Source organism: Gadus macrocephalus, chromosome 16 (genome assembly GCF_031168955.1).
Source record: "Gadus macrocephalus chromosome 16, ASM3116895v1".
Classification (NCBI taxonomy): Eukaryota; Metazoa; Chordata; class Actinopteri; order Gadiformes; family Gadidae; genus Gadus; species Gadus macrocephalus.
The window spans coordinates 19,609,917-19,622,570 of NC_082397.1; the positions used below are offsets into that span (position 1 = coordinate 19,609,917).

The 12,654-nt window shown below is 45.7% G+C and overlaps 1 protein-coding gene across 1 annotated transcript in view; it reads right to left on the reverse strand.

The window, feature by feature from the left end:
- Positions 1 to 510: 510 nt before the first annotated feature.
- Positions 511 to 12,654, reverse strand: part of LOC132474573 (alpha-2-macroglobulin-like protein 1) — a 28,565-nt gene continuing 16,421 nt past the window's right edge. Inside the window, exons 20-36 of the mRNA XM_060075352.1 lie at positions 12,280 to 12,406; positions 9,892 to 10,013; positions 9,425 to 9,476; positions 8,437 to 8,520; positions 8,015 to 8,191; positions 7,424 to 7,505; positions 6,810 to 6,966; positions 5,870 to 5,935; positions 4,831 to 4,999; positions 4,311 to 4,507; positions 3,896 to 4,111; positions 2,948 to 3,066; positions 2,178 to 2,268; positions 1,595 to 1,663; positions 1,407 to 1,512; positions 1,271 to 1,312; positions 511 to 1,061 (exon numbers count right to left, since the gene is read on the reverse strand). Of these exons, the coding sequence (XP_059931335.1) occupies positions 982 to 1,061; positions 1,271 to 1,312; positions 1,407 to 1,512; positions 1,595 to 1,663; positions 2,178 to 2,268; positions 2,948 to 3,066; positions 3,896 to 4,111; positions 4,311 to 4,507; positions 4,831 to 4,999; positions 5,870 to 5,935; positions 6,810 to 6,966; positions 7,424 to 7,505; positions 8,015 to 8,191; positions 8,437 to 8,520; positions 9,425 to 9,476; positions 9,892 to 10,013; positions 12,280 to 12,406 (1,956 nt within the window). The 3' untranslated portion in view covers positions 511 to 981. The remainder of the gene's footprint in view (positions 1,062 to 1,270; positions 1,313 to 1,406; positions 1,513 to 1,594; positions 1,664 to 2,177; positions 2,269 to 2,947; positions 3,067 to 3,895; positions 4,112 to 4,310; positions 4,508 to 4,830; positions 5,000 to 5,869; positions 5,936 to 6,809; positions 6,967 to 7,423; positions 7,506 to 8,014; positions 8,192 to 8,436; positions 8,521 to 9,424; positions 9,477 to 9,891; positions 10,014 to 12,279; positions 12,407 to 12,654) is intronic.

Genomic DNA, 12,654 nt, shown 5'->3' on the forward strand with positions numbered 1-12,654 from the left:
GTTCTATTGATAGAGGAACGTAGATGGGCTACGTGGGTTCTATTGATAGAGGAACGTAGATGGGCTACGGTGGGTTCTATTGATAGAGGAACGTAGATGGCTACGGTGGGTTCTATTGATAGAGGAACGCAGATGGGCTACGGTGGGTTCTATTGATAGAGGAACGTAGATGGCTACGGTGGGTTCTATTGATAGAGGAACGTAGATGGGCTACGGTGGGTTCTATTGATAGAGGAACGTAGATGGGCTACGGTGGGTTCTATTGATAGAGGAACGTAGATGGGCTACGGTGGGTTCTATTGATAGAGGAACGTAGATGGCTACGGTGGGTTCTATTGATAGAGGAACGTAGATGGGCTACGGTGGGTTCTATTGATAGAGGAACGTAGATGGGCTACGGTGGGTTCTATTGATAGAGGAACGTAGATGGGCTACGGTGGGTTCTATTGATAGAGGAACGTAGATGGGTTCCATTGAAAATCAAACAGTGTTGTACGAGGGAAACAGATATTTGTATTTTGTCATTTAAAGATTTTATTGTGGCAAAATTTAAACTCTATGGTAGTGATGAATTAATATAATATTTGTTAGAAAGAGAATAAAATGTCGAGCAAGGCGCACTACATGAAATCACAATCACAATTCACCTGTAATCACCCAGCCTGTGCAGACAAACTTCTACCTAAGCTGTTTTGTAATACTGGTTTGTTTCCGTCGTTCGGATCCATTCAATCCCAGTCGACTGTTGGACCATTATTGTGTTTACGGTACCTTGTTTCATAGCTCACTGTCACGCCAATGGAAACTATGGATTATCTTTATCGATTAAAAGACAGAATTGTAATTGAATAAACATTGGCTTTCTTGAATGCATGTCATCTTGGCAATTTCCTCTTTTTTAAAGTGTATATGTTGAAATGAAATCTCATCTTTTGTCATTCAAAGAATTCACTGGCTACAATTAACAATGTAGCACAACCATTAGTCCGGCTTTAATTTGATTGATGTGCTTCTTGTTGGTGGCTCCGATCGTTCCAATAGTAGATCATTCACTTCATCACCTACAAGATTAAAGAAGGTTATTATTTGCAATTCTCAAGTTGTAATTAAAGTATTTTTTGGTTTTTAGTTTTTGCTTAAAAACCTAAAAGGGGCACAGCAGGATCTACACTTTAATAAATAACAAAACAGCAAGCTGTAATGCGATGTACACATTAGGCAGGAACCTTGGCAAGCTTCAGCTGGCCGTGGTTAAACTGGGTGTACTTACGCTCCGCACAAGGGGAGGAGTAATCTGCCACTGCCTCGTCACCTTGGAAACAACACAAAGGACAATCAAATGAAGAGCACTCCTCCTAACTCCTCCTCACACGAGTCCTAAGAAGTGGGACTGCGGGGGGGCATACTTGTCTGGTAGTAGTCGTACACCTTCACCACGGCCGGCCTCAGGTTCCTGACGGCCTCCTCCTCCTCCAGGGTCACGCTGTAGCTCCTCAACACCTCCTTCTTCAGCTGCACACAGAAGAACAGTGAGGGGAGGAGCACAGGAATGTAAACACAAGCATGATGGGAACAGGGCTCCCCTGGTACGTACGCCGTCCAGGTAGATGTTGATGTAGCCCTCTTCAAAGTCCACACGCTTCACACTGCTCTCTCTCTTCAGCTGAGAGGGAAGAACACAGAACGCTAGCTGACAACCATCTTCATGTTGAAAAAGAAATATGAATACAAAACAGAGCAGTGCATCTAAACTCACTTAAATGGCTACACACAGACCAGTGCATCTACACTCACTTAAAGGGCTACACACAGACCAGTGCATCTAAACTCACTTAAATGGCTACACACAGAACAGAGAAGTGCATCTAAACTCACTTAAAGGGCTACACACAGACCAGTGCATCTAAACTCACTTAAAGGGCTACACACAGACCAGTGCATCTAAACTCACTTAAAGGGCTACACACAGACCAGTGCATCTAAACTCACTTAAAGGGCTACACACAGACCAGTGCATCTAAACTCACTTAAAGGGCTACACACAGACCAGTGCATCTAAACTCACTTAAAGGGCTACACACAGTCCAGTGCATCTAAACTCACTTAAAGGGCTACACACAGACCAGTGCATCTAAACTCACTTAGGGCTACACACAGACCAGTGCATCTAAACTCACCTCCTGCAGAGTGCTCTGCTGAAGGCCATAGCCTGACAGGAGCTTGAGGTTGATGATCACCATGTTGGTCTCCTTTCTCCTACCTTGGTACCTGAGCAACACAGGCAGAAAACCTTCTCAGATGGCCATTCAGTTAACAAGTTCACCTTCCAGAAGACTGTCTTAAAGGAAACCCAACACAGAATTTGAGGTTGTCTGAGCCAACGAGCAACATCTTAAGAAGTTCTTTGTATGGTGGACTCTTTGATTCAGAACCTCGGTGACGTTACCAAGCGACACAAAATGGCCAGTAACAGGTAATTCAAGCAATGACGAGCAATTTGAGTCCATATAAACATCTGAATTTGAATGGAGATTTGAACAAGGATCAAACCATTGCATTATGATGTAGTCCACTAGATCCCATTTCATCTAAGATAAGTTGTTTTAGGGGTTTGGTTTGCTTGCCATCTATACAGGGCTATGGAACCTTTAGGACTGGAGAGCCAGTGGGCAGATTTTAGTTACAAAACAATAAATCAGTGTGTCTCATTAAAAAATGTACTGGTTAAGTCCACAGTGTACCCTTTAGTCTAGAATTCATTCATAGACTCGTGTTGTGTTTGATGTTCTGTTGTTGGTGGATCCAATGGTTGTATACTGTACATTCACTAAGCCAGTGACAGCACACAGCCGGTTTCCCCGTCTATCTGGTAGGTATCGTTGTGGTCCATCTGCTGAGGTCTCCACCACCCCTCTCTCAACAGTCTGGCCTTTTGCCATAACCTTACCTGAGGTCCACTCTGATGGTCAGTGTGGGCCGGGTGCTGTTACACACAGCGGTCGTTGTTGCGACGATGTGGAAGGAACTGAAGTCACCAGGAGGGGGGATGTTGTAACGCATGGCGATCTGGTTGGTGACAACAAGGTGAACCAACATCGGGGTGGAATTACTTGTTGAATTAGATTAAGTGCCATCCCCCTCCAGGAATATTGAATCGGGGGCTTACCCCGATCTTGGGGGAACCGTCACCATACAAAAACAAAAACCAGGAGCTTACAAAGTCCAAAAATCTCTCCATATGCCAATATATATTTTAAGGCTGAAACTGAACTAGTTAATTATCATTATCAAACTGATTATATGCATTTGTAGGTACCATGAAATCAAAGGCTATACTAGCTCATCTATGTATTAAGGAAAGTTGGGAAGTTCGATACAAAATATTTATATACAGACCATTAGTACTAAATTGATAGAATTGTAGAAGTTCTCGAAGAAGACTTTCAACATGCCTATCTTTTAGACCATGGTTGACAAATATTAAGGACTATTAATGAATGCTATTCTAAGTTAAGACTTTATACAAGGAAAGCCTTTATACCTTCCAATGGATGAACACAAATAATAAGAGCTGCTGCTTGGCACCCATAAAGCGGCAGTTGACCAGAGATGTGTCATGGGGCAACCAAGACAAACGCTCAGGCTTCAGTGACTAGCATCAACCCATGAGGTGGGAACCCCTTCTTGGCTTCTTGGAAACCCCTCCTTCCTCCTCCACCCCTGGTCCCGGACACAGCCCCGGTCCCGGACACAGCCCCGGTCCCGGACACAGCCCTGGTCCCGGACACACCCCTGGTCCCGGACACAGCCCTGGTCCCGGACACAGCCCCGGTCCCGGACACAGCCCCGGTCCCGGACACATGCCTGTACATAGTCCTGCCCCTGGGGGTCCCACCTGTGCCTGGACACAGCCTTGCCCCTGGGCCGTGATGCGGTAGTCCCCGGGCAGGCGGTCCAGCGCCTGCTCCTGGTACAGCAGCCGGGTGCTCTGGTCCACGGTGAACTGCCAGCTGGCCCCGCCCAGCGAGCTCAGCCCCACCACGCTGGCGCCCTCCGAGCTGTAGGTGGCAGCGCCGTAGCGGGCCAGGGCCTGGAGGGCCACCACCGTGTCCTGTCAGGGTCCAACAGGGTTTACACGTTGCACCGGGCGTCACAACCACACATCTCCTCAGTTCATTTAAAATCAAACTGTGGTTAGACAGGACAGATTGAATGAGATTCTGGAACGTGAAAGCTTGCGTGTGTGGGTGGACGTTAATGCTGGGGGCCATTTAGTATCACACAGTGTACATTGGTGTGTGTCCTCCGACCTGCGTAGAGGCGAAGCCGCCGTAGGGGTTCTGCTGTTGGATGAGCCAGCGTGTGATGCTGGAGGCATAGTCGAGGTCGAAGCCCGGCACCGGGGGTCCGGAGAGAACCGCAAGCAGTACGTAGGCCGTCATCTCAACCTCCAGGGAGTCCAGAACCTTCTCAGAGGCCTCCGCCCGCTTCCAGTGGCGCGTGCCCCCTAGAAGAGCAGAGATAGTGAGGGGCTTTTGTGAGAACTACACTTGAACTACTGCAGGAGTTCTAAGTTTATCTTTATTCCTTGAATATAAAGCCACATGTATTGAAAACAGTCATGCCTGGCTTAAATACTGTCTTTAACACATATACAGGATACATCTGATCCCCAATATTTCTTTGAATGAGTGCGTGCCCGGCAAATATTGGAAAAGTAGAGTGCCTATGGATGATCTAGTCTAGAACCTGATCTAATCAATGTTCTCCTCAAAACGTCTGCGGTCAGGCTACTTCATGCGTGGGCAGGCCGAACAGAGATGCAGCTACCGTCTGTGACAGAGCGCTGGTGGAGAGCGGTGAGGAGCGCGGCCCTGGTCTGCTGGTCCCCTGCCAGGGTGAAGGTGTAGGAGAGGAGGGCTGTGGTGTACATGTTCTCCAGCTTTCCCGCTACCGCCACTCTCAGGCACTGCAGGCACCCAGACACCATGGGGTCTGCCTGCAATGGGCACACCAGGGAACAAGGGAATCAGCTATATACTGTATCTATATGGGCACACACACACCAGACAGACAGACGGTATAAATAAATATCTCTCTATATATATTTATATCTATACCATCTTGCACAACATAAGCTAGAGAGCGAGATATAGAGCTCATGTGGTGACAGACAGTATTTTTTTTATAAAATCCTTTCGTTTACCTTGACAGCTGTCAATTAACGGTGAATTATCAAATATAATTCACCGCCGGAAGTTGTGAAGAGCAGTCTACAGCATTGAGAAGAGCCGTGTAATTATCCATAATAATGTAAGGTTTAGAAGTTAAATATTTGAAAGTTGTAGAATAAATTAATATAATTTATATTGGAGTTAATTTGCTAGAAATGTACTTGCAATCAGTTAATCATTTATATATTTATGTTACACAATTATTACTTACATATTTAACACAGTCAGGATATTCTGTTGAATCTGCCTCTCTGATTCCCTCACGTTTACCTCAGTCTAAATTCTAGCTCCTGATTGGTTAGTTCAGTCACATGATGGGTCCGAACAAGGAAGTGTTTGAAAATAGATTAACGGCGATATTTTTTTTAACGCCCGATAAAAGTGAGTGAGAGAGAGTGTGTGTGTGTGTGCGTGTGCGTGTGCGTGTGCGTGTGCGTGTGCGTGTGCGTGTGTGTGTATATATATATATATATATATATATATATATATATATATATATATATATATATATATATATATATATATATATATATATATATATATCTCTCTCTCTCTCTCTCTCTCTCTCTCTCTCAAGGTGTTTCTATGTATAGCTCAAGGCGTTTCTACATATCCACAGGGACAGGGGCACTCACTGCATCCAGCTCCAGCAGTGCAGCAGTGATGTAGGCGGTCAGAGACACGTCGTCGCTCACCCCGCCCTGGGGGAACAGGATGGAATGAGCTCAGGCTGCACCAAAGCACGTAGTAAACACAAGAAAAGAAAAGAACCACGCCTCCTTGACTGAGTGGGAAGTCGCTGGCACTATGGCGATGGAAGGAAATGAGCCCTGAGTTTCTGGGCTCATTCTTGTCACCTGACACTGAACCACTGGGGCACGGGTAGGGTACAGAGGTGTGGAGATAGGCCTGCTGAGCTCCAGCTGGACGCAAACACACATCCTCTAGGATACTTGGAAAGGAACAAATCTTAATGTCCTTCAGACAGTAGATGCCCTCAAATCCACCCCAATTCACTCGGGTTTATACGGATCATGCAAATTCGTTAACTACAGATACGCATGATGAATCTGGAATTCCGGATTTGATCTGAAAATCCCATCGCTTTTGACCTACTCAACTTGGAATAGAAAAGTCAATTTTTATTTTCCTAGTACAGTTCTCTTTTTTACTGACCCACAAACATCTGAACTGAAAAACAGTTGTCTACAAAGCAATGTGATATCAGACATCTGGCCCAGATGTCATTATGTCTGAGTTCCATCCCTCCTGCTGTTAGCACTAGACATAATACCTTGTAACAGAACTAGGCCTGAGGATACAAGTGTAACATTCTTCAGACACACGGCTGTCAGGTATTTACATCGTCTTTGGACTAGATTTCAAAAGCATGTCTTTGTTATTTATTGTAAGTGTGCATCGTGAGTGACAATAAATTCCCAAATGCTATTTTACCACAGCTGGGAGGACAGGTACCACACCCTTCTAGCACGTCTTAGGGGAACAACTGTTGGTCATACGAAACTCCTGAATACATTTGCTGCCGTATGGCTCCTTTGGATTGATTAAAGTTACCTTCATGCCGTTGTGAAACAGTTTTCCAACTGATGAGATGCATCCATCTTTCCGCCGGTGGCTGAGCAGCCAGGTTCTGGAGTCCACGATTAGTTTGGGGTCGATGAAGATGTAGGGCTTGGCGCCGCCAAACGACTTCATCACAAAGGCAGTCAGCCTGGGACAGAGAATGAGGCACAAGCGCCACAAACGACACATTAAGAAGGTAATGGTAAGAAAATGAGGGGTGGGGTTTCAATGCCCTTTTATGTTTCAGTGTGTAGGATCATGCAGAGACGCCTGGCTCCCAGCACCTCTACACCAACCTCTTCCCTGTTTTGCTACCATTGCACCTGACCATTATTGTGGCAGTCATTGCACTCCTAACCAACCCTGGAAGGAGGGTTCCCTCTTTCTGCGTTCCCTCCCAGGGTGTCTTACCAGCTTATGAAGGGCCCCACGTACGCACCTGAGCTGGTGGTACAATAGGGGCCTTTTAAGGGACTTTTCCTTTCTCTTCGAGGGGGGGGGGTTCATAAAATGTGCCCTGTACCAGAAGGAAACCCATGCACATGGCGGGAAGACCCACCTGGTTACCATGCCAACTACGAAGAGAAGCCCCAGCTGACACTCACCAGGTGTTTCCAGACGCGTCGCTCTTGCCAAAAGCACTGTAGGAGCCATCGTCATGCCGGTAGGTGAGCTCTCTCTGGTAGCCTGCACATGAATGCATAGGATGCTCAGATTGTAGATTTGCATTTGATACATGCAAAAAAATATCTAAATTATAATTTAATTTGTGATTCCTATGGCTGCTCTGCGCTCTGCCCAGTTGTTTTCTAAACTAGGTTCTTCTTTCTTAACCTCCAGTCTTCATCAATAGGTCTCTTCCTCAGGTTTTTGCCCAAAAAGACAAACCCAAAGCAGCAGCAAGCAGTGACTTTTGAGGCGATGTATGCTGGGGACCGCCCCCGGTCCCCCGATGTGTCCTAGTTGAGCCACTAGGGGGCTGTGTCACGTGACCTCGAAGCTGATGTGAATTCAGCTCACACACTCAGAGCTTTGAGCCCCTCCCCTCTGAGTAAGGGAGCGTTGACATGGAGCGCATGGTGAGATCTGCTGAACACTGGCCTCACCACGAGCGTTTCAGAGTGGAGACCTTCTGGTGGGACTGTGTATGATGTTGGGTGATAATAGTGCTGTCTGGTGCTCTCTGCAGGCCTCACCGCTCTCCAGGAAGCGCGTGGCCCGCTCCTTGATGGCGGATGTCAGCTGTGCGGTGCTGGTCAGGTAGTTGAGGATGTAGATGTTTGGGGCGAACAGGATCATGTTCTGCTCCCCGCAGCCGTACGGCATGGCCAGCAGTTTGTCCAGGTTCTTCATGGCCCGGCCCATCAGGTCCCCTGACACACACACACACACACACACACACACACACACACACACACACACACACACACACACACACACACACACAATATGGGAGATGTAACAAAATACGAAAAACAAATGTACCCTCTTCAAATATTTAAAAAAATATATATTTATTTAATTATAATTATTTTTCATTGCTTTATTAACAATTTTCCATAATTCTATACTATGATTGCATTATTCAACATTTGTTGGATATCTTTAAGGTACTGACCCAACACAGAGAAAGAGGCCCTGGCAGAACCAGCCACAAAAAGGTCTGGCAGCAGGAGAGAGATGTTCTTCTCTGCTGGCTTCTCTGCTGAAAAAAAATAAAAATAAAAATGAAGAGAGAAAATGTTACAAGGTACGATTGACTTCCATCAATCCATCTTCTACATCGTTTAAAATAAGTTAGTAGGGAGCATTGTAAATTATCTAAAGAAATAATGATTTACTATTGTAAAAATGATTAATTATTGTAATAATTTACGGTTACGGTAGACATTGTGTGTCTATTTGTACGTTTTTCATCCAGTCATTTATCTTTGTGGGGCGTGTCGAAAATGTACAAAATCAACCATTTTAAATGAACAGTTATCTGTAATCTGACAAATTCAAATCCACGCAATGATGAATACTTATGGATCGGTTTAAAAATCTCTGGATTGTCATGGCTTCATATATTTAGAACTATATAAATCTAGGATAATATTATTGTTATTAACAGTCCTTTGAGCATTTAATAGATCAATGTTGGTAAAATGTAAAGGATAACATTGGCAGGCTTGCATTTAGAACTTATTCTATTTAACCCTTAGGTCTGGTGTGGGTTCTGTCTATATAATAATAATAATATATATTATTATTAATATCTCAAGGAAAAACTGGAAATGGGCTAGCAATATTTGGGCTTGCTTCAAGCGATGATTCTCCCCCATATAAACAAGTTCACTTTCTTTGTCCCTTGTCAGTTGGTTGTATGTTTCACGTCCCTTTGTCATTGTGGTCTCTAGTTACTATTTGTCATGCATTTGAACCTTATCCCTTTTGGTTCCTGCTGCCCAGCCAGCCTGGCCTTCCTCAGAATGCATGTGTTGCAGAATGACCCTGGACCTGTCTTGCCGCTGTAGTCCTTAACATAGAGTTGTTGACCCTTTTTCAGTGAGGAAACCCAAAGTAGGTTGAGTAAACAAATGGGAACCAACTGAGGGATGACTGACCTCCAGGACAGAGGAGTGCATTGTGGGTAACAGCCACCGGGGTGCCTTCTGCCTGGAAGGGAGAAGAACGGCACACTTTCACTATGAGGATTAACATCCGCTTTATTCCTAGAATGCTAAAAACACAATTAAGTCAACTCTAGTGTACAACCCCCATCATGTTGCTCTGGGGTCTCTATGGTCCTTCAGAACCGGCCCATTGAGTCCTCTAGCAGGGCTTTGACCTGATGGTTCACTGAACATTATCACTGCTTTCTGTGTGGGAGCTTATCATCTAGGTTTAGCATGAGCGTTTCAAGACCTTCATGATTAACACAGAAAATAGAAGATTTAGGATTAACACAGAGCGACAACATGTTGGGACTTAAAGAGATGTTGGCTTTTCTTTTACACATGTGAGGACCCGTGTGGGGCAGAGTACGAGGTTGGCAACGTGTGTGTGTACCATCCATGAGCGTGAACCTCACCTCCACCAGTAGTTTGCGCACCACTGTGTCCACCCGGCCCACCGTGGGCGGGGGCGCCACCTCGTTCCCACACAGTTGCTCCGTGTGCAGCGCCTCGGCCCGGACCTCCAGGGTCACCTCCCCTAAACACACACACACACACACACACACACACACACACACACACACACACACACACACACACACACACACACACACACGCACACACACGATCGTTGCTAATCGATCAACCTTTTTATTTGCCCCCTTGTCACTTGATTTGTGTTTACAAGGCTTTCTCCATCCGTCTTAGACTTGACCCCCCCACACATCCACCTCATTAACATGACTAACATCTCTCCCATCCTCAACATTACCAAAGCCCTCAAATCAAAACAAAGACAAAGAGAGGTGTCTCTCACACCCCTCCCTCAGGGAGAGGTTTCTGGCTGTTTCGTCAGAGGGACTACCTGACTTGTTAGCGACGGTTAGCATTCTTCAAAGGAACGGGGAGTGTGTGCGTGTGTGTGTGTGTGTGTGTGTGTGTGTGTGTGTGTCATCACTGCTGATGTGGGATGGCAGGCCATCGCTGGTTCACTGACAGGAGAGGAGGTGGGCCGTCTCTGGCAGCAGCACTGCCTCCACTTTTAGAATGGCCTCCTCACTATAGTAGAGTTAGAGTAGCCTCCTCACTATAGTAGAGTTAGAGTAGCCTCCTCACTATAGTAGAGTTAGAGTAGCCTCCTCACTATAGTAGTTAGAATGGCCTCCTCACTATAGTAGAGTTAGAATGGCCTCCTCACTATAGTAGAGTTAGAATGGCCTCCTCACTATAGTGGAGTTAGAATGGCCTCCTCACTATAGTGGAGTTAGAATGGCCTCCTCACTATAGTAGAGTTAGAGTAGCCTCCTCACTATAGTAGAGTTAGAATGGCCTCCTCACTATAGTGGAGTTAGAATGGCCTCCTCACTATAGTAGAGTTAGAGTAGCCTCCTCACTATAGTAGAGTTAGAATGGCCTCCTCACTATAGTGGAGTTAGAATGGCCTCCTCACTATAGTGGAGTTAGAATGGCCTCCTCACTATAGTGGAGTTAGAATGGCCTCCTCACTATAGTGGAGTTAGAGTAGCCTCCTCACTATAGTAGAGTTAGAATGGCCTCCTCACTATAGTGGAGTTAGAATGGCCTCCTCACTATAGTAGAGTTAGAATGGCCTCCTCACTATAGTGGAGTTAGAATGGCCACCTCACTATAGTGGAGTTAGAATGGCCTCCTCACTATAGTAGAGTTAGAATGGCCTCCTCACTATAGTGGAGTTAGAATGGCCTCCTCACTATAGTAGAGTTAGAATGGCCTCCTCACTATAGTGGAGTTAGAATGGCCTCCTCACTATAGTGGAGTTAGAATGGCCTCCTCACTATAGTGGCGTTAGAATGGCCTCCTCACTATAGTGGAGTTAGAATGGCCTCCTCACTATAGTAGAGTTAGAATGGCCTCCTCACTATAGTAGAGTTAGAATGGCCTCCTCACTATAGTAGAGTTAGAATGGCCTCCTCACTATAGTAGAGTTAGAATGGCCTCCTCACTATAGTGGAGTTAGAATGGCCTCCTCACTATAGTGGAGTTAGAATGGCCTCCTCACTATAGTAGAGTTAGAATGGCCTCCTCACTATAGTGGAGTTAGAGTAGCCTCCTCACTATAGTAGACATTCTGCAGCAGATTGACTCAGTGGAGTCACCGCTGTTTCACATCTTTCAAAATGACAGTGGCAAAAAGTGAGGATTATCTCCATCGCCAACTGCTCTCCCTAGACACTTAAATCAGGGGCATGCTCCAGTACCAATATAATGCCCTCCTCAACAATATTAAAATCCAAAGCACTTTGTTAATCAGCTGCACAATGCGCGGAAAGATCGTCTACCATCATGATCAGGCTCAGTGAGAACTGCTATGTGAGAGTCCTCTCATCACAAAGACCAAAGTGCTATAGTGCTGTCACTGCTCTACGCCCTTCAGTAGAATTAGTACACAGAAGTGATTTTTACAAATGTTATTGGTGACGGATGTTTAGTGAAGCCACGAGGGACGCTTGTGGTGCTTTGATCACCAGACTGGGGATGTTCTTCAGAGACGCAGTGGCAGATCCTTTCCTGTGATTTATCTACGATGTGCGAATGGGCCTGTGACGCTACAGTGAAGAAGACTTCTGACATTTACAGCGAGGAACGGAGCGCACTCAGAACTAAAATGGAGAGAAAATAAAAAGAGATTCATTTTAAGAGCGGCTGCCGCTACTCTTCTGGACTGGGATCAATTCATTGTATTATATTGATCTGATTGTCCTTCCATGAAGGAGGCGAGTTTCCTGCGGTGGTAAGGGCATAAGGAGCAGGTCATTAGGTCCTACCAAGGGAGGAGGGGCTGACCTCCCACTGGAAAACCCTGCTCTCCTCTGCACACACACACATGGTGTACTGGCAGTCCGCACACTCTCTGAGGGAGAAGTGGGACGAGTTGCTCAGCTGGACCCTGACCTGCAGAGAGGGAGCGCAGAGTCAACACACATCCAGTACATACTACATCATGCATACTATACTACAAACTAGACTGCATCCTATACTACAAACTAGACTGCATCCTATACTACAAACTAGACTGCATCCTATACTACAAACTAGACTGCATCCTATACTACAAACTAGACTGCATCCTATACTGCAAACTAGACTGCATCCTATACTGCAAACTAGACTGCATCCTATACTACAAACTAGACTGCATC